This window comes from Glycine max, chromosome 3, assembly GCF_000004515.6.
Source record: "Glycine max cultivar Williams 82 chromosome 3, Glycine_max_v4.0, whole genome shotgun sequence".
NCBI lineage: Eukaryota > Viridiplantae > Streptophyta > Magnoliopsida > Fabales > Fabaceae > Glycine > Glycine max.
The window spans coordinates 29,670,991-29,691,368 of record NC_016090.4 but is presented as its reverse complement, the minus strand read 5'-3'; the positions used below and the strand labels follow the sequence as shown (position 1 = coordinate 29,691,368).

Below are 20,378 nucleotides of genomic sequence, written 5' to 3'. Positions count from 1 at the left end.
AACTTAAAGAAAAAAAATCCCAATTATTTGACAAATGAACCTTTTTTAAAAAATAAAAATTTAAATCTTTTTTATTAGGTCCACAAGAGACTTGTTTAATTGCAAGCCAGACACAACTCAAAGATTAGTCCATTTAATTTTTCACGGATTGAACTTTATCCTGCCCGTGAAAAAATGTGGGCCCCGTAGTCCGGTTCTTAAATCAACCAGACGGATCTGTATACCTACCCCTTAATGACGGATATTTTGAGAGTGATGTGTAGTAAATTTTAAGTGTAAGTTTATAATTATAAGGTAGAGGAAGAAAAGGCCTAATGAAAGACAAGACAGGCAGGCCCAATACTCTTGATGGGCCTAAATTCAACCTGTCAATGTTTTTATCATCGGAAAACAGAGAACAGCGTGTGTTCCTTCATTCGACTACGAGAAAAGCTTCATTCATCAGAAAAATGGCTTTACAATTTCTGAAACACCCCTTAACCATCTCACGAGGTTTGCAGAACGAGACAACCTTAACTTTTCTTTCTCGGCTACGAAATCCGAAGCTCCCATTGTCGGGTAAGCTCTCTTTCAATATTTTCGAATGACCCCTCAAATTATTGTTATTTGTTATTATTTGTTTGAGTTTAATTTTGATACACTACTATTGTTGCACACTCGATCAATTTTAAGTTAATTACTTCAAAAGTTAACAATCTTACAATATTATTCCAACTCATGAGTGGATAACAGTGTAAAATACATATTTTTATATTCTGTGTATTATGATTAAGTTCTATTTGTATATACAAGTTGTTGACAAATTAACTTCTAACAGGATTCCTTCTTAATAATAATAATAATAATAATGATGATGATGATGATGATGATGAAAAATGTGGTGGTGGTGCACTGATATTCTTACTGTTGTTTTTTCATGAATTAACTCTAGTGAGATGCGAAGACAATGTTCAGATTCCAACTTCTTTCCGGAGCTATGCTACTGCAAAATCAGAAAAGGTTTTGCAAGTGAAGAAGTAAGCTTTCGCGTCTCATGGTTCAATGCATTGATTCTTACACAATTTGTCTGTTTTTGAGTCATTCGGGAGAACAAAGTGGTGCCAGGCTCCAACCATGCTGGTGGTTGCATCATCATGTATGTCATGGTGTTTTGGTTTAACCAACTTGATAAAGGAAAATAGTGTAAATTGTTTTGGAGTTATATATTGTTTTCTAATTGAAGACTTATTGTGTTAGTGATTCACTCTTGAAGTTGTAGTGATTGGTGGTAAAGCTATCATTTCTTTTTATTAGCTTGGTGATGGTAATATAATGTCATGATACATGTGCTTTTGGCAAGGATGATGATGATAACACTCACATTAAGAGCACAATAAGTTTACCATTTTAATGTGGATGTGCTCTAAAACATTACGAAATTCTTTACAAGATTTATGGTGGGATTACCTTGCAATCTTCTTTCTAGTGTTATGCTTTTGGTATCATTGGGAGAGTCTTTTCAACCATTGTGGCTATATACATATTTTTAATATGTTACTGATGGAACTGAAATGTGTTGTATCTATTTGTGCATTTACCTTATAGGAAAAAGCGGCTGGATGAAATATGTGTTGAAAAATATCAGCAATATAGTAGATCCATCATCCAGTCATGGATTTTGCAAGGTAACTAATTTCAGTTTTTATTTCCAATGTAGTATGTACATGCTTGGTCAAACAGCTAAATATAACAGTTCTTTTCCTCTGTTTTGTATCTCTTCCCTTTCTCTCTTTCAGTTACTTCTTTTTTTGTCAAAGAGAATTTATATTGCTGATATAAAAAGAGATTGAACCAATTTCTTTGCTGTTTTCTTAATGTCTTTCTGTTTATTAGGGTTTGTTACCCTCCCTGCTTTTACCTTCTCTCCTTTTAATATTTTCTTCTATCGTAAAAGATTATTTGATCAAAAGTGATTGTACGGCCTTGGATCTTCTTTTGTTTTTTAATTAGCAATGCTAGCTTGTATTAGCATGTGGTAGTAATGATATCATTTGTTATGAGGTTTGCACTGAGGTGTAAAGCATTATTTGTAACCTTTTCTTCAGCTCTTAGAGAAGGTCAGAGATCATGATCTAGCATTATAGCATCTGGATATATGAAATATCCTTTTATAGTTTTATCTGAAATTACATAAGTTGATTTGTATGTTGGCATGCTGTCCTAAAAGCATAACTTTAATTGAACTTCTGCTTGATGAAATCCATCAAATTAGAGTAGAATCAGGTTTGAACCACTTTAAAACTTCAGGTCAAATATATAATTTAACTCAAAAAACAGAGTAGTGGCAGTGCAACTAATATGATTCAGAACCTTATTCCTTTTCTCTTTCTTTCTCTTTGTGTCATCTATCATTTACTCAATACACTCAAATGTATGTGAATGTTTATTTTGGCAATCTAGAGTAATTTGTCATATAGACTCTTTTTATGCATGCTCATTGTAAGAAAAGACTATATTTTTAAAAAAATATTGATAACATATGGGATGCAGGAAAAGTATATGTGGATGGGAAGGTGATAAATAAAGCTGGTACCCCTGTGCCTGACAAAGCTGTTGTGGAGATAATAGCTGATATTCCCAAATATGTATGTAGGTGAAGCCATCAAGCTCTATTTACTTGAAATAATTTCTCAGCTGCAACTTTGGTGAAACTGTAATGTTGTTTGGTTTTTTTATATCAACACAGAGCTGGACACAAGTTAGAAGCTGCCATTGAACAGCTTGGTGTTGATGTTACTGGTAAAGTAGCTCTTGATTCTGGGCTGTCAACTGGAGGATTTACTGACTGCTTACTTCAGTATGGTGCATCACATGTTTACGGAGTTGACGTAGGTTATGGACAGGTAACTGGTTAAATAATTCATTGTTTTTAGGTTACGTTAGAAATGTGATATTGATAGTGATTGGGGGGAGGGGGTGGCAAGGTGACTTGTGGGGGATTGATGAAATTATGGCAACAAAATGCTTGATTTCTTGTAGTTGCAAATAAAACTTAACTGTATCTTAAGATGTTAAATGATAGATAAATATATCAATTGTTTTATAAATAGAAATACATTTTCGTCATTTTATGGGTAAGGGGAAGAATTGTTGCTGTATGTTTGCTGCTGAACCAATATGGTCTTATGGGTAAAACTCACAAGGTTTTTTTTGTTGAAGTATAATTTACTAGAAGTTACTTTTGCATTATATAATGCATTTATATATTCTTCCTATATGGGCACCATTGAACATGTACTTTTGGAATTTCATTTTTGAGGAACTTCCCTTTGAACATTTAAAGTAAAATCTTTGAATTTAATAACTTGAGAACTTTTGTGCAAATCCAGTAAACTCATCTTAATAATTTATCTCATTTTTTAGGTTAACCATGATGTGGAAATGTGGTTTTTGGTGTCTATCTAATTTAGATTTCCTTTAGAAGATTTATATACACTTAATTCCTATGAACTTTCCCAACTACATTTCTTCATTTTCATTGCATATCAATCATGCATAATGATTCTCTGCTGGACTGTTGGTAATGATTATTAACTTAGGTAGCTGACAAAATTCGAAGAGATGAGCGTGTATCAGTGATAGAACGGACAAATTTAAGATATCTTGCTGAACTCCCACAAAATGTTGATTTGGTGACTTTAGACCTCTCATTCATCTCTATTCTCTTGGTAAGCTCTGAAATCAGGTCAAACATTGTCCTATACTTCTATTACAAGGAAAATATTTTAGTTTAAATGAAAAGTTTACCATCTTGATCTTGTTTCCTTATTCTCTTGATTATTAAGTGGTTGACCATCCTTTGTAAGCAACCAGAGAAGGATATGGAGAGGAGACATTTGAGATGATTTTTGCTGATCTAAGAATTTGCTGTATGGTTAGCCTTCTTGATCCACTAAATGCTCTTTTATTCTTTTTATAGGTCATGCCTGCCGTGGTCAATGTCATGAAGGAAAATGCAGCTTTAGTGACTTTGGTTAAACCACAATTTGAAGCTCGTAGATCTCAAGTAAGGGATACAAACTCCTATTATATTATTTTTCTGTTCGAATTGATATTGTCAGCAATAATAATATTCATTTAAATATTCTCTACTTGGCTAATATTGCCAATGTGATGTTGAGTTGTTCCTTTTGCTGCATAGATTGTTGTAACAGTGTTTTAGTGTAATGTTGTGTGTTGATGCAGACCACACCTCATGCTATTTATAATATGAAAAAGGAAATCAATATTGATTACAATCAATTACTGATTAATAGGAAATAGAATATTCTAATAATAAATACAATATCATGAATAATATTAAAACAATCTCCCACTCCCCCTCAAGCTGGAGCATGTGTGATATGAGCCAAGATTGTTACAAATGTGGTCAACCCGATAGAAAAGAAGGCCCACAGTGACGATGGAGACCAGTCTGATGCTCACTAGAGATGCATCACGCGTGTTGTGTGCGTGAACTTCATGTCCCAGTGCCCTGCGTGGGGCCACGTGCAGCGGTGTTTTGAGTTGGCTGCGCACATGGATGGCATGGCGGTCTTTGGCAATGGCGACAGGTATTGTTCACCTGTGAAAAAAGCAGAAAGATCCACAGGGATACCTTGAGGTGGAGGAAGAAAAGACCAGTGTGACATTGGTTGGAGATGCATCATGCATCGTGTGCATGAACTTCACGTGCTAGGACCCTGCATGGGGTCGCATGTGGCGGTGTTTTGAGTTGACTGCGCATGTGGATGGTGTAACGGTCTTCAGAAAGGTCGCCAGAAAGAGACGAAGCACGATTGTGCGGTCGCTGGACTATGGATCAGCCAAAAAGCGACAAAACAAAGCCAAACATAGTGAAATAGGGTTGCCGGAGGAAGACGCTTCCGGTCGTCTGGGCACACCGGCAAAAAGGCAGTGCAGTGGGGGTGAATAGTGCTTGCAGCAGTTGCAGTACTATTCATGCGACAAAGGGGGCTGCGGCTGAGAAAAGAGGAAAAAAAACAAAAGGGAACCAAAACTGTTTGGTGCGTGAAGGCGGTGGCAGTCGCCAAAAAAGTCATTGGGAAAGGAGAAAGGGTTGCTGGAAGATGGGTAGTGAGCAGAAAGGTCTACCAGGGACAGTAGGTCCCCGGTGGAGAACTCCTTACGTTATTCCTCTATCCAGAAAAACCTAGCTCTGATACCCATATTAACCGTGTTTTATTGTAATGTTGTGTGTCAATGTAGACCATACCTCATGCTATTTATAATATGGAAAAGGAAATCAGTGAGTATTGATTACAAGATCAATCAATTATTGATTAATAGGAAATAGAATATTCTAATAATAAATACAATATCATGAATAACATTAAAACATAATCTCACAATTGTGTCTGTCAATATAGAATCCATGAAAACACACATGCACAATTTTTCCCCCCAATATACACGTGTCAATGAAATAATAAAATAATATTACCAATGTATCACTGTATGCAAGTGGGATTATGGTTTTCTATTGAATAATCATCATTGTTGTCCCAGTCTCCTGTAAATAAACATTTCTAAAATTTGAATATCATTTTATGTGAAGGTAGGAAAAGGCGGAATAGTGAAAGATCCTGCTGTTCATCAAGAGGTGCGTGATTTTTGGCTATTTGATTAGATTGTTTGTTCTAACATTGCTCAAACTCTAATTAGTAGAAATAGAACTATTTGAATACAAGTGTGGAACCACATATGCTTTATATTCTGCCCTCTATTCAATTTTGTCCCCTTCTAAACTCCATCTAATTCAAAATAGCCAAGTCTAAACAAGACATCACTCCGTATATGGGACAGAGTAGTCTTTACAGCAATATGGCTTCTCTTTGGGTTTCTGCTTGTGCTGTTTTAAGTAAGACTCTCAAATTGTTCTACAAAGGAATTGGAGAACTCTTCGAGCTAATAGTACTATTTTCTTCCAGTTGTTTTGCTTCGTATACTCTTTGGTTTTCCTAGGACAACTCCATATCCTCTGTTGTATTTTTTGTTCTCATAATAAATTATTAAAAAAAGTAAAATAAATACACGAGCATTGTTAAGTAAAAAATCAAGTAACAAAATGAATCTCTTAAATAAGATAAGGTACCAAAGTGAACTTTTTAAAAGATAAACAATCATTTTTAACCTTTTAAATAAGATAAATGATCAAAATGAACTTTTTAAAAGATGAATGATCAAAGTGATAAAAAAAAGATAAAGGACCAAAATGGTTATTTAGCCTAATTTTTACCATAAGACACTCGTACTGTGATTCATATGTGGGGGATTCTGTTCTTTATTTATTCTCTTAAAAAAAATATATTTTATAATAAACCGAAAGAAGGATGCTGACTAGGAAAATTCTAGCAATAAAATGAAGTTTAGATCTCTGGTCTGTCTGTTGTGTTATACATTTGATTTGTGTAATATGAAATTCAAGCATCAACTCCCTTAAGCTCTGCACGTATAATTATTTCGAGATTTGTTTCATGATTGCAATGCCTAGCAGCAGTCTTGGGTTAGGATCCCTGCATTAACTGCAGTTGGTGAATATTAGTAACCGCACCTTGCAAAATGTTGAAACTTCATACATAAGAATGCAGGAGAGCAAACATCTGAGTAACTTCTGTCTCAATTTAAGTATTCATTGGTGTTTGCTCAAACACTTATTTTATTTATAATATTAGGTAAACAGTAGAATAAAAACTACTAAACAATTTCTGATATTTGTAGCTGTGTTTATTTGTTGTTGAATTATTTTAATACAACATTGGCTTGTAACTAACACAAAATGAAAGTGATTGATTTCTGCAATGCAGGTCCTTGAGAAGATTGTAAAGGGAGTAGAGAAGTTTGGTTTCTGTTGTAAAGGATGGATTGAGTCTCCTCTGAAAGGTGCTGAGGGTAATATAGAATTCCTTGTTCACTTCAACAGAACCCATAATACAAGGGTTCCTGAAGATCTGGAGTAGATCATATAATTTATATAAATGCATTTTTTCATCCTTAGGAGATGGTTGCCCGTTTCGAAGATGTAATATGCGGGGGAGCTGTATTCTTGTATAGTGCTGAGTTGTTGTGGCATTGAATGATAGTGATCAAATTTTGTATGAACCATTAAAAGAAAAGAAAATGATTAATGAATGTGATGGATAATATAAACATGGTATTTTGAGCATGGAAATGCAATTACCAAAGCTGCATCGGTTAATTCCTTATTCGCCTATTTCTTGGACATTTATTTCCTTTTTATTACTATTACTTGTCTTATGGGCACATGGTGAAATGAAAAATGGTGAGGAGCTGTTAAGCCTGCCTTGTCATCTTGGTTCTAAATGAAGTTGGGAAGTGATGACATTTCAAGTTCAAAGAACTCTTACCATTTACTAAATTTATTTTCTATCTGGCAATAAGTTAATCACACGTAAAAAATAAATGGAAATTCTGGAGATTTCTATGTAAGTACCCATTAGAATTACAATATGTACATACATTGAAAAATATTGAGTTAAATTAAAATTATAAGGTTTTATGATGATTAGTAATAGCAATTTAGCAATTAATATGCCCCCACCAGCAACAATTCATGGTTAACATAGTTAAAAGACATTAATTTTTTTGTCTTGGATCAATGATCACTCTTTACTATTCATTAAAATTTATTAAATATTACAAAATTATAAATAGAACTCATTAAGTAATAAGTGAAATATTAACATAAAATGTTTGATTTTCAATAAATCTCAGTCAATAATTATAAAATATTTTAAAGCGTGCGTTAAAAAAAGTTAACTAGTATTTATCTTAAATTTATACTTGACTAAGGATGAACTGAAGTGAAAAACCTTTTAATCAGTCGAAACTGAGTCATCTTCCCTAGTCAATTTACCATTCAGCACTCGTCGCTGCATATTAAGTTTCAATAGCATGATCCATTTACCAGTAAAAGCATGTCAAAATATATATTTACCGTTTCATTTAATGCTTGAGCAAAATTGTTACTTACAAATGTCAACCACAGTTAACAACTAACAGAGGCCAATAAAAAATATGACAACTGCAACAGTAATTGAATGTGGCGTGCAGAAACTTTTTCCTTGTCCTCTTTTTCTTTATTTTATTTTTCTGTAAGTATGAATAAGCGTCTAAGAATCATTAGAAACTACAGTATCCAGCATTTCCAAAGGAATTTTAAGACCAACAACTTGTCCAATGACCGAGAACCAGGAAATCAAATACTGTTCAATAACAAAACCATTTTTGTTCAAAGATGAGTCACTATGAAAGAGAAGCTTCATCCAGTCACTTGTCCCACATGGATGTAATTTGTACCATGGCCTGTTCAAATATGGATGTTCCTGCAAGATATATCAATAAAATAATTTAATGTAAGCTAGAGGGGTTATGAACAAGTCTAGTGATAAGGTCTTGCAGATGCAGATTAATCATGGTTACTTTTAATATAAAATGTGGTTAAAAACTAGGTAAAAACATTTTTGCTAACATCAATCAACCCATCTGGAAGTAATACTTCATTCCCTTGTGTGTTCTAAAAGGAATCCACAGATTACAGAAGTAGAAGTTACCGCTATTTGCATTTGCAGACCAATTTTTATGGTGTTCAGCTATTGAAAACTTTAAAGGCATGTCTTATCCTTAGTTTGTGCATTTTCCTTTCATATCTATTTATAGAACTCATTAATATATTTTTTGGTATATTTCCAACAGAGGCAAAATTTTAGTACACCATAATCATGAAAATTTTATAACAAAAAATTGATGGAAAAAATAAAAGAAAAAGAAAGATGGAAGAAAGTGATTTACCTCGTGAGTTATAAATGTCCATTTGGATTCTGACCGTAACTTTGCAGAGTGACCAGGAAGGTCCTTTTCAATTTCATTAAACGGCAAAAGTTGCCCATCTACATAATTAAACAGTATCATGGTATCAAATATATAGTGACTGTGAATATCATTTATTACAATAACAAATTTGCATTATATGCTAAAATATAAGAATGTAGAAGTAGATAAATGTGATAGTACAATTCAGCATACAGGCAGAAACACAGTTTTTTTCATTGCTAATTGATGATAAGAACAGAAGATTTAAGAGACCTATTTGTATAATCATCTATATTAAAAAAAGTCAACACCATCAACCTAGGTGATAGAATATAAAACTGTAGTTTCTTCCGTGTAGTTTACTTCCCCCCATTTTTCTAATTAAATATCTTCAACGACCACAAAGAAGTTTCAAATCCAACCACAGCTTCAATTACAGTGGCATTATGGTATAACCATAAGCTATAAACTGCGCAGGATTATTTATGTAACTAGCATTTCTAGTATCCACATCTACCAACATAAACATTGAACAGGACCACTGGATCACTTCAAGCAACCAGTTTTCTAATAAAACAACCATACGGTGGACTTGGCTTTAAAAACTGTTTTAAAACATAATTAACAATTGTGCATCCAACAAGATTTTTATCATACATAAACTCCATAGATAGAAAAGTAAACATACCACTACGGTACGAACGGAAGTACAAGACTGGAACTCTATATGAAGCACTGTAGACAATATGAAAATCATAGTGGTTTACTTCATGCTCTGGACCTAGTAGGAGGAAAAAATACATTATTATAAGAACTAGGAATCAGGGAAAGAATGCTGAAACTGCCACGAATACTAGTAACCAAGTTTATGGTGTGAGAAAAACGCAAGTTAGACTATGAATAACAATTAGGCCATACATACATACTAAAGTTGCTTTATCAAAGGGCTCTTCTCTCTGTGAGATGTTGGACTCTTCTTTCCATGTGAGACTTCTATCACTCTCTTGTTCCTGTAATGACTATTACAATCCAGTAATTTACATCTACTCCACTGTTAAGAATGCAATAGTAAACTAAATTGCTGGCAGACCTGACTTGATTTGATATGGCACATGTTCTCCAGGGATAAGTATCCTTCCACCTGACAGACAAAAACCAAGAAAGCTGCTAAGAATAGAGCAATAATAATGCAGAGGATTTAGAAATCTAATTACAAAACCCCACCTTATGAGAAGCAACCAAATGATGTTGTTTTGGACATGTGATCCACTTCCATGCAGGAAAGGAAGGATTGAACCTTTTCCACTTGTCAGAAAATGTATGAGCAGAAAGGGAAAAATCAAATGAAGAGAGAGTCCCATCCCAAGGGACTATGCCCTTAACAGCATCATCTTTTAAGTCCATACCTAGAAAGAGGAGATGTATTTCTTATGATCAAGTATGCATTAGCTCAGCTGTTAATCCATAAGGATATTGCTTAGATTCATTATAAGAATTCAAGGATTAAAGATTCTTCTTCTGCCGGCTTCCCCTTTCACAATAGAGCCTTTTTCTCAGTTCTCAAATCTAAATTCCTAAATGCATAATTCCTAGCGTAACTAACTCTGAACCTGTTCCTATTTATTCTAAGGGAACTCTTATACTATGGCAATACAGCATATTCGCTCTGTTTATGAAATATCACATTCCTATGTTGTATGATGAACACAACCTCAAGAAACAAGAATCCTCAGAATTTGGATCTTACATGGGCAAGCAAGACAGTAACATAAACATTGATGTCTCAAAAATCAAAACAAGTTGAACAATCCAGACAAATTACAATACTAATAAACACAAAGAAAATGAAAAAAAACAAATTAATCACAATTGTCAAGCCGAAAAAAAAAAATCAAACATAAAAAATAAGTATTGAACCATCAAATAATTAGATATCGTAGAATGATGCAATTATCTAGCATATACCTCTCCTATTGCAGACTCTAGGCATGAAAGGAACTAGGGTGGGCGGGGTGGAGTGGAGTTCAAACAACAATAACGTGTACTATTGGGCAACAATGCACACGTTTTTGTTCGTTCATTCAGAAATGGGCAGCGTAAAGCACTGTCATTTTGGGTCAAGTTTGAGAAGAATTTCCATTTTATATTTTTTTTTATCCATAGGAATTGAACACAGTACTAGAATTTACAACACTCACACACTCTACTCAACCAACTAAGCTAAAAGTGTGAGCGTGTTACACATTGATCCTTGAAAAATAAAAAATTTAAATTTAATCTCCAAATATACAAAAAATGCGATAAATTCATCCTGCGGTTAACTCTCATTTGTTATCTATAATACTAAATTAACTAAACAAAAAACATTTACTATATCCACTCCCCTTTTTTCCTAAGTACACTATCCTTTTATTGTTTCTTTAAATTTTTACTTAATAAATATTCTATATACCCAAAATACCTTGTACACTCCCCTTATATATTATAACAAAATGTAAACCCTATTCTCTGTATTCTATCTGATTGTTCTCTAAACCATTCTCATCCTTTCTCATCAATTTTCCCTCTTCCCATCTTTTGTCAATTGAAGGTATTAAAATTTTACCAAATAATCATTCCATTATATTGAGACTTTGATTGTTAGAAGAATACGCGATGATTGAAGCTATGAGAAATCAGGTACCTGCACAAAACTTTGTTTCTTTCCTTTTCAATTTTTTGATTTTGGAATGATGAAGTGCTGTTTAATCATTACTACGGAAATTCGTTTCCGTAATGTTGGTTTAGATGTATTTCAGAAAGTACTTTCTAGAATAGAAAATCTCAAAAAATATTCCGGAAATTACTTCTTAAAATATAACAAATATACTCCCTCTAGTCTCGATTATAAGCAACAAAAGCCTCTTATTTTTTTGTCTCATATGAGCAAATTTCACTTACCTATATCTTATTTAATGAGACTCTCTCCAAATATCTTTTCTTTAATAAGGCTAAGAACTTTTTTTATGTTTGATATCAAGTTCCAATGAAGTATAGTTTAGGAAAAGTGTTTGTTTTTTAATTGAAAATGACACCATTTAATCAAATTAACTAATGTTCTTAATAAGTCTGAAGTATGTCTTTTTTATTATTACAATCGAGACAAGAAGGAGTATTCTAGAAAGTTGTTTCCGAAATGTGTTTGGAGATTTTCTATTCCGGAAAGTACTTTTTGGAATACAAATTACAATATTCCGGAATCTATATTCCAAAATTTAAAAAGATATCTGTAAAATTGCAGAGACTAGAAAATAAAACCTGCAAATGGGTAACAACATCAATGGTGGCCACCTTAGATCCTTCTTGTTGTTGCCTGAGAATCCATTCATACAATTTCTCCTGTGAAGAAATGTAAGCAGCGTTATTCACATAAAAGAAAAGGTTAAAACTTCAAACACATCAAATTGGGAAATTTAAACAGTGCTCAAGTCACTTGATAAACAAATATTATGAATTGGTAAAACCACAGATTGACGGAAAACAAAATCTAAAATCAATTGTTCACAATAACCTTTAAACGGTAAACAACCATTAAAAAAAAAAAAAAGAGTGTGCTTTCGTTCAAAGTGGGTGCGTGCACATATTGGTAGAGTTTAATTAATAATTAACTTTTAAAAAATAAAAGAGGAAACGACAGAAGACCTTTCAAGAGCGTGTCGTTCACCGGTCTGGAATGAGAGCTTTTGTTCGTTCACGAATCGAAACCCAACATGCTAGGGTTTAAGAGGGCTTGCAACATGCACAAAACGACTTTAAAGAGAGGGGGGTGGCTCTGCTATGAGTCAGAGGGGGAGTGTCTTTGCTTTGAGGTTTTAAAAGAAAAAGGTCATTTATGTAATTTGGCTTTTGAAAAGAGGAATTGGGAGTGTACTTCAAAAAACGGGAGTGGATATAGGAAATGCAAAAAATTTAATTATCCACTGTTTTATCTTTCAATTACTCTCCAAAATGACCTATCAATGGTATAACGTGTAAGAAGAAATTGAGAGAAAACAAATAATAATAAAAATTATTAAAGAAAGAAAAAATAAAAATAACTTTTTAAAATATTTTAAGAAAAAATTTCCCTTCTTGTTCGTTTCATTTTATTATTTTTCCTAGCTCGTGTCAAACAGAGTTCTAAATCTAAGCTTCAAAGAAAGAAAAAAGTGGAAGAAAAGAAGGGGGAAAGTCGTGAAAAAATGGAGGGAAAGAGGTATTTCGTGGCGGTTCACGTCGGCGCCGGTTACCACTCTCCGTCGAACGACAAAGCCCTCAGGTCCGCCATGAACCGCGCTTGCCTCGCCGCCGCGTCCGTTCTCTCTAACGTAACCCAACCTAACCTTAGCTTCTTTCTCTTCTTCAATTTCTCACCGTTCACTACTTTTCGTGTTTCTAGGGTTCGGGAACGCGCTTAGACGCCGTCGTAGCCGCCATCCAAGTGCTGGAGGACGATCCCTGCACAAACGCCGGCAGAGGCTCCAATCTGACCGAAGACGGTGGCGTGGAGTGCGATGCCAGTGTTATAGACGGAAAATCTGGTGCTTTTGGCGCTGTTGGAGCAGTTGCGGGTACTTGCTTTCATGTTATGATTAGAATTGTTGATTCTATGATAGATAGATACGTACGGTGATTGAAATCAAACTCTGTTTTATGGAACATGAGAATTCTCCAATTGTATTATTGCTTAAGCTTGAATGCTTCACAGTTAATGATAATAGCTTCTAAGGAGCTTATGAAAATAGTTTATTTATGACTCCTTCGATAAGCTTATGAGACAATAAGAAGTTCGCGACATTAAGCTCTCTAAGAGCTTATGGAATATGGGTGTGTTTGGATAAATAACTTAATTAACCACTTATTGAATAAGTGATTATCATGGAAAAGTTGTTTATAGAACCAAAGAGGAAATAATGTAAGGTGTAAGGTGTTTTCATAAGCTATTGTAGAGAGCTTATTGAAGTAAAGCTGAAAAGAGCTTATAGGCATATTGTAACCGATTTTTATAAGCTTTTCCTAACAGTTACATAAATGTTTATGTCATAAGATAAGTCAAATAAGCTGTGTAAATAAGCTTTTAAACTCAAACTTTGTGCTTAATTGGTTTAGTAGGTGGAATGTGAAAATGTATATTTTTCATGGCATGTGTGTTTCACTTAGTTTATTATGCTAGGGGCACACTTGCTAAGGCGAATGCATTGTTTCTACCACTTCTTTTATTATCAGGTAAAAATTATGTAAGTTTCACAAAGTAATGTGCCAGTTATTCCCTCAATAAGAGAAAGTGTGTTGGAAAATGATGCATGAGCGAGTGTCACTGTCATTTCTCTCATTTCTTTTACAGCTCCTGGGACAGTTTTTTCAAAATAATTAAACTAATGACTGTTCCTCCAAAACTAATCCCAACCAAACATGCATGACTCTACTGTGTGCTAAATAGTTCATTTTCATTCCCTCCTGCATGAACAACTGGGCAGATTCTAAATTTTTACATTGCTGGGTAATCAAATGCTTTGTGGATGAAATGCTGTTTTAGCTTTACTTTTTGCTCGCTCAAGACTTTGGAATTTTATTTTACGTCAAGTTTTCTGTGTATTTATTCCATTCACTATAGACCAGGTGTCCGAAATGCTATACAAATTGCTGCTTTATTGGCCAAAGAGCAAATGATGGGATCTCCATTGTTGGGTCGAATTCCTCCAATGTAATCACTGCTCAACATCTCTGCATTTCTGACCAAAGCATTTACATAACTGCATGAGACTCACTACCATATTTAATATTAAGAAAGCCTTCTTCTTTTTTTCACCTCATGAACAAAATCGACCTGATAATATCTATTGCTGGACTTATGGGAATTTGTCTCTATGCAGCTTCTTGGTGGGTGAAGGGGCTTGCAAATGGGCCAAGTCTAAGGACATTGCATTGCCACCAAGTATAGAGGAGGCCAATGAGGTCATATTTTTCACTTATGATTTAAATTCTGCAGTGGAACTTGTCATTGAATATGTCATACCACCATAAAACCGTAACTTCGTTACTCTGTATATAGTGGCTGGTCACAGAAAGGGCAAAAGCACAATGGATAAAATACAAATCCATGGTTGAATCTGCTAGATCTAAGACAGAGAACACTCCTGAGGGCGATTCTTCTGTCTATCAAAATGCCACAGTACCAGGTATTTTAATGGCACACTTCCACAAGATCTTACCCTACTTTCTGCTTCCAAAACTGTGAAATCAATAAACATAATTGCTCCAAAGAATCTAGACAGATTCATTGCTCATGAAAATGAGCATAAGCCTACTATCTTAAAAGCAATCTTACTGAGGAAGAAGATCATTTAGTCTTCAAACTCTTGGAAGTCACATGAGCTAATGTTAACATATAAAGCTAAGCCTTTGCACCAATCATAGATTGTTTTTCTAAAACCCAAACTAAAATCATCTCTTGAGAAGTAATCTTAATTTGCTAAGGGATTTAACTGGTTGGGTTCCATTTCAATTATCGGAAAAGATATAGCAATGCAAAGTACAAGAGCTTGGAAAGAATGATCTTGGTCAGGATCTTTTCTCCAAGTCTTCAATTATTACAAGTGTTGATACTCCTTATGAACTTTATTATGCCAAAGCCATGTGCTCTTTCATATGCAGATTGTGCTTTGGAAGATCGCGTAATGGACACTGTTGGGGTTATTTGTATAGATAATGAGGGGCATGTAGCATCAGGAGCCTCCAGTGGTGGTATTGCTTTAAAGGTGAAGAATGGTTTTCTTGGCTTTTATTTCTTCTAGTGCTCTGCACTTCCATGTTAGAGTTGTAAGTGATTACAAGTAATTATATGTACAAAATATCCAACAGGTTAGTGGACGCATTGGGTTGGCAGCAATGTATGGTTCAGGTTGTTGGGCATCATCAAAAGGTCCCTTTGGGGCTCCATTCATGGCTGGTTGTTGCGTATCGGGGGCAGGAGAACACCTAATGAAAGGATTTGCGGCTAGGGAGTGCTGCGTTTCATTGTCACTGTATGATTGGCTCTCAGATTGTCAGATATCTATTTGTATTTTCATGATAGGGGGAGAATTTTTATATAGGGGTAGGGAGTGCTGTGTTTCATTGTCACTGTATGATTGGTTCTCAGATAGTCAGATTTCTATTTGCATTTTCATGATAGGGGGAGAATTTTTTATATAGGGGTCTTGTCTGTGTGCTCAAGTTATGCTACGTCTTCATTGATAGTATGCAATGGAATATATATCACATTTGGGACCTTTTCTTTTCTGAAGGACATTTCACCTAAGAAATAAGATGGCATTTTCAAAGTTTAAACATTTACTTACACTTGTGATTCTATGTTTGAGGCTGAGGACATGCATTAAAAGGATGCTTTTCATTGAAATTTACTCATTAGACACATTTTATGGAACAATATGGGTCAGTAGATATTGTGTTGGACACATGTTATAGATCATATTGTTAAAATATTTTAAAATTTTCCACTTGAGAAATTTAATGAGAGAAAAATCCATTATTTTTATCTCAAATTTACTTGGTGTGCAGAATTGGTAGGCTAGTAGTTCAACTGCTGTTTCTCTCTCATGTTAATGTTGTAAATATGATCTCTTGAATATCTAGCATAGTTTATATGTTGTTGGCTTCAGAAATTGCAACTTCTGATTTTTAAGCATTGTTGCATATGCTTTTTTTTTTTATTGGAAAAAATATGTATGTATTATATATTATAATAAAATCAGTACAAGTGGCACTGTTGTATATACATCCTAGAGTCATTTTGTGCAGAGCTATGGTGTCCTAATATAAGCTTTAGTGCAGTTTTTTTTTTTGCTCAGCAAAAGTAGGGAATATATTATAGATGAGTACCAGAGGTACTAAAATACATATAGAGGATGGGTATACAGCAGATTCAAAACGCTAGACATGAAATACTAAGAACCTGACTGAACCCATAGTAGGAAATATAAATGCCCTGCAAAGCTTTAGTGCAGGTATTAGGCAGCCATAGATCTGTCTAAACTAGGATCCCAACCACAAAAAATCTATAATCCAATCCCCCCCTAACACAAAACCCAGCCCTGATGTTGCTAGACCAGGAATGGAAAGGAATGTCGAATCCTTTTTCCATATTTTTAAGCCTAGTCCAGCAGAAAAATAACGCATCATCCATCAATTTTTGACCATTGAAGCTTTCATTTGAGAAGACTATCCTGTTCCTATGGTACCATATACACCAGGTCAGAGAAACCCACCATGTTTGCCATCTTTGTAGTCTGATACCGTTGAGATTGCAATAGGAGTGTTGAAGAAAGTGCTCTCTCGGTGTTTCTGGGAAGACACCCAATATGTTTAGCCAAGACAATGTTTTCCACCATAGTTGCATATGCTTATTTAAGTGTGTTCCATAGCAATATTCATTGTACTAGATTTTTCTAATGTTGAATTTCCTTCAGCTCGCAGTCTGGTGCTGCCTCTGCTTGCACGAAAATTCTACGCTCTGTTGTTGAGGATGGCAGGCAATGTGGTACTGATAGCAGTGCAGGGATCTTGGTTGTGCAGTCAGATGCATCTTTGACAGTGAGTCCCTAGTCCTACAGCTTTTCCTGTCAATAATTTTGTGAAGATTATTAAACTTTCATTTTCCTTAGGATCAAGGAAAATCATCAAGGCTGAAAGCTGTAGAGATTGCTGCTGCATACACTTCCTTGTCTTTTGGAGTAGGGTATTTTGGAAGCTCTATGGAACGGCCCAAGGTAGCATAGTTATGACTTTGTGACTTACCATCATATGAAGATTTCATATTATTATTTTTTCTAAATTTTAACTTTTAAAAATGCTCATTATGAAATGATGATCAAAATATCTTAAAAAAATTTGCCTACAGAATGTTTTAGGTTTATTATCAATGTTTTTAATTTAGCATGTTTAACCTTCTTTGCCTGGTTGGTTTGCCTTTTGCCTCCTCTAACCTGATGGTTTCTCAGCGAACCTTTTGAAAAGTAACGTTTTTCCATTGTGGTATGGTTCAGGTTTCAATTCTTAGGAGTACAAAACAACAAAGCAAGACAGCAATAGATCAATTTGGAGCACGAATAGATCTTTCAAATGGATAGTTGGGTATGCCCATGGATCAAATTTCATCAGTGCTGAAGTGTTGAAATTCATATTCAGACTAATTGATTTTCCCTTGCATTGTGATCTTTCAATATTGTGCGGTACATTGGTGGACTGAGAATATGTAATTTCACCCGTGCAAAGCAAGTCTATATTCAATTTACAATTAGCATACTTTAGGCTGAGACATTTTGGTTGGATAGATATAAGTCTATATTCGATTTACAATTAGCATACTTTAGGCTGAGACATTTTGGTTGGATAGATATAAGGTTCATTTTGGATTGTTAAGAAATTCTATGGACTGTAGAATGTAATTAGTGGGTACGTGGGTGAAGAAAAGTTGCAGGAAACAGTATGTGTTGGAATGGTTGTTTGTGTTATTGAATTTTAGCCAATATTTGTACTAAGATGTGAACAGCATGGCGTGAAATGAGTAGTAACATGTTATGGTATTTTGTTCCTGCATTGATGTTTTCCTCTTACCCATGTACTGTTTTGTTAGGCACATCTTGTGCGTTTTCCATTCATTTATTTCAATAAAATTCTTTGCTTATATAAAAATATAAAGACTTCAAATGTAATATAATAGTATAATAAATAATATATAATTCTAAATAACTTTATTATTATTCTAGAAATTATTTATTATTTTTTGACGTCTTAACTTGACAGTAACTAATACGTTGATCAATAAATCACAAGTGCGCAAGCATAAAACTTACCAATTTTTCCATATGAAATTTTATATTTTTAAACTGAAATTTGCTATTCTTCGACATAATTCAATGCCTAATTATTTTTTTTGCTCAGCAAAAATAGGTAATTAGATTATATGTAAAGTAGCAGAGGTATTGAAAATACAAACAATAGAAATATACACAGCTGCTATCAATACTATCCTAGAGGTTAATATTAGATACCATCTGAACCCAAGGCCAAGATTACAGTTGTGGTGTATCTACTACAGAGAATCCTAGCCAGTACCCTTTCCTATTTACCCAAATACATCCCCCAGCTGAGAGGACCACTGGTTGTAATGCATAGTGAAGTCTTTCTCCATAACTTTAAGCCATGACCATAATAGGAGAAGTGTGTCATCCATTACTTTGCTTGTGTTGAAAATATGTGTGTAAAAAACTGTTTTGTTTCTATGTGGTCAAATGGTCCACGTGAGGGCTATCCACCAGCATTTCCATCTTGTATCCTTAATATTACCGGCATTCCCGTTGGTGTGTTACATAAAGTGTTCAATTAGGTTCTGTGAAAAAACAACCTTTTTTCCCACTCATAACAATGATTCCCACCACAGGGGTAGTACTCTGCTGCATTGGAAAAAGAGGTGTGCTGCATCCTCCTTCATATTGTTGCATAATGGGCACGTCACATCATATCTCCACTTGTCTCCTCCTTAAGTTGGCCTTTGTCGGTAGCCTATTTCTAATGAGCTTCCATGCAAATAGGGGTGGAAATGAGCCGAGCTGCTTGTCGAGGGCCTTTGGCTCGGCTTATGTAAGGCTTGGCTCGGCTCGGCTCGGCTTGTTTACTATAAAGGTCAAGCTCAAGCTTTTTAAAAAGTCTTTTTAGATAAAAAGGTCTATCCACCAGCATTTCCATCTTGTATCCTTAATATTACCGGCATTCCCGTTGGTGTGTTACATAAAGTGTTCTATCTAGACTTTATTTTATCAAATCTTATCTTATCCAGATTTTATTCTATCTAGATTTTATTTTATCCAGATTTTATTCCATCTAGATTTTATTTCATCCAATCTTATCTTATCTTGTCCAGATTTTATTTTATTTCGTTTATGGGCTTGGACTTAAAATAGATTTGTGAGCTTTGAGACCGAGGACCTATATAACAACACCAAGATTTTAGTTTATAGAATTTTTTTTTGGAGAGGAGAATAATTCTAGGATTTTAGAATTCTAATTTTTATTAGTGTTCATGCACACTGTTCACGTAGAATAAAATTCGTTTTCTGCAATTTCGTTTCGGCTTCAATCTACAGTTTCATTTCTACTGATTAATGAAAGGTTAAGTCTCCAACATTGTTTTCTCTTGAGGATCAAACCCAACTCTCTTTGATGTTTTGTTATTACTATTGAATACATATCAGTTTTTCCATTTCACTAATTACTTTGTATTTGTTGCTATTAATCCATGCATGCTTAGTGCTTGATTAATTGTCTCTGCACTTAATTTACATTCATGCTTAATGATCAGTTTCGTTCATGATTAATTGGTGTATATATTGTTCAATCACATAATGACAGCTTTATGTTAATTTTTGCTTAATAATTTAATTTAGGGTTGGATTAAGTGGTTGAACTGATTAAGGATAAATTCTCGTAAT

The 20,378-nt window shown here is 34.4% G+C and overlaps 3 protein-coding genes across 7 annotated transcripts; 2 read left to right on the top strand and 1 right to left on the bottom strand.

Moving 5' to 3' along the window:
• Nucleotides 1–396: 396 nt before the first annotated feature.
• On the top strand, nt 397–7,170 carry LOC100781303 (hemolysin A). The gene is made up of 9 exons (XM_006576605.4): nt 397–558; nt 932–1,016; nt 1,585–1,664; nt 2,530–2,632; nt 2,726–2,882; nt 3,579–3,707; nt 3,959–4,045; nt 5,597–5,641; nt 6,846–7,170. The coding sequence occupies exons 1-9, from the start codon at nt 450–452 to the stop codon at nt 6,996–6,998; spliced, it is 948 nt and encodes a 315-aa protein (XP_006576668.1). The 5' UTR covers nt 397–449; the 3' UTR covers nt 6,999–7,170.
• Nucleotides 7,171–8,095: 925 nt separating this feature from the next.
• Nucleotides 8,096–12,707, bottom strand: LOC100808589 (ubiquitin-like-conjugating enzyme ATG10). Of its 3 annotated transcripts, XM_014773662.3 has the most exons (9): nt 12,553–12,707; nt 12,169–12,249; nt 11,477–11,564; nt 10,096–10,277; nt 9,962–10,012; nt 9,794–9,890; nt 9,560–9,652; nt 8,851–8,948; nt 8,096–8,384 (listed from the first exon to the last, which is right to left on the bottom strand). In XM_014773662.3, the coding sequence occupies exons 4-9, from the start codon at nt 10,273–10,275 to the stop codon at nt 8,172–8,174; spliced, it is 732 nt and encodes a 243-aa protein (XP_014629148.1). In that variant the 5' UTR covers nt 10,276–10,277; nt 11,477–11,564; nt 12,169–12,249; nt 12,553–12,707; the 3' UTR covers nt 8,096–8,171. The 3 variants fall into 3 exon arrangements, with proteins under 3 accessions (XP_014629148.1, XP_006576667.2, NP_001306660.1); XM_006576604.4 differs by lacking the exon at nt 11,477–11,564; NM_001319731.1 differs by lacking the exon at nt 11,477–11,564 and having other exon boundaries at nt 8,103–8,384; nt 9,794–9,881; nt 12,553–12,632.
• Nucleotides 12,708–12,905: 198 nt separating this feature from the next.
• Nucleotides 12,906–18,473, top strand: LOC100808057 (putative threonine aspartase). 3 transcript variants are annotated; one of them, XM_003520967.5, is made up of 10 exons: nt 12,980–13,217; nt 13,289–13,460; nt 14,509–14,593; nt 14,763–14,844; nt 14,942–15,068; nt 15,544–15,647; nt 15,751–15,914; nt 17,358–17,481; nt 17,553–17,657; nt 17,934–18,473. In XM_003520967.5, the coding sequence occupies exons 1-10, from the start codon at nt 13,092–13,094 to the stop codon at nt 18,015–18,017; spliced, it is 1,173 nt and encodes a 390-aa protein (XP_003521015.1). In that variant the 5' UTR covers nt 12,980–13,091; the 3' UTR covers nt 18,018–18,473. The 3 variants fall into 3 exon arrangements, with proteins under 3 accessions (XP_040870417.1, XP_003521015.1, XP_014629147.1); XM_014773661.3 differs by having other exon boundaries at nt 13,023–13,168; nt 14,504–14,593; XM_041014483.1 differs by lacking the exon at nt 17,934–18,473 and having other exon boundaries at nt 12,906–13,217; nt 15,751–15,985.
• Nucleotides 18,474–20,378: the final 1,905 nt, after the last annotated feature.

Bases quoted from the DNA above. Each gene is read 5' to 3' on its own strand.
- LOC100808589 (XM_014773662.3), bottom strand. From the start codon at position 10,275: ATGGACTTAAAAGATGATGCTGTTAAGGGCATAGTCCCTTGGGATGGG. The intron at 9,653-9,793 runs GTATGTATGGCC...TCCTCCTACTAG, and splicing joins TGATAAAGCAACTTTAGTAT to GTCCAGAGCATGAAGTAAAC. The intron at 8,949-9,559 runs GTATGTTTACTT...TTAATTATGTAG, and splicing joins CTTCCGTTCGTACCGTAGTG to ATGGGCAACTTTTGCCGTTT.
- LOC100781303 (XM_006576605.4), top strand. From the start codon at position 450: ATGGCTTTACAATTTCTGAAACACCCCTTAACCATCTCACGAGGTTTG. The intron at 1,017-1,584 runs GTAAGCTTTCGC...TTTACCTTATAG, and splicing joins AAGGTTTTGCAAGTGAAGAA to GAAAAAGCGGCTGGATGAAA. The intron at 1,665-2,529 runs GTAACTAATTTC...TATGGGATGCAG, and splicing joins CCAGTCATGGATTTTGCAAG to GAAAAGTATATGTGGATGGG.
- LOC100808057 (XM_003520967.5), top strand. From the start codon at position 13,092: ATGGAGGGAAAGAGGTATTTCGTGGCGGTTCACGTCGGCGCCGGTTAC. The intron at 13,461-14,508 runs GTACTTGCTTTC...ACTATAGACCAG, and splicing joins CGCTGTTGGAGCAGTTGCGG to GTGTCCGAAATGCTATACAA. The intron at 15,648-15,750 runs GTGAAGAATGGT...AATATCCAACAG, and splicing joins GTGGTGGTATTGCTTTAAAG to GTTAGTGGACGCATTGGGTT.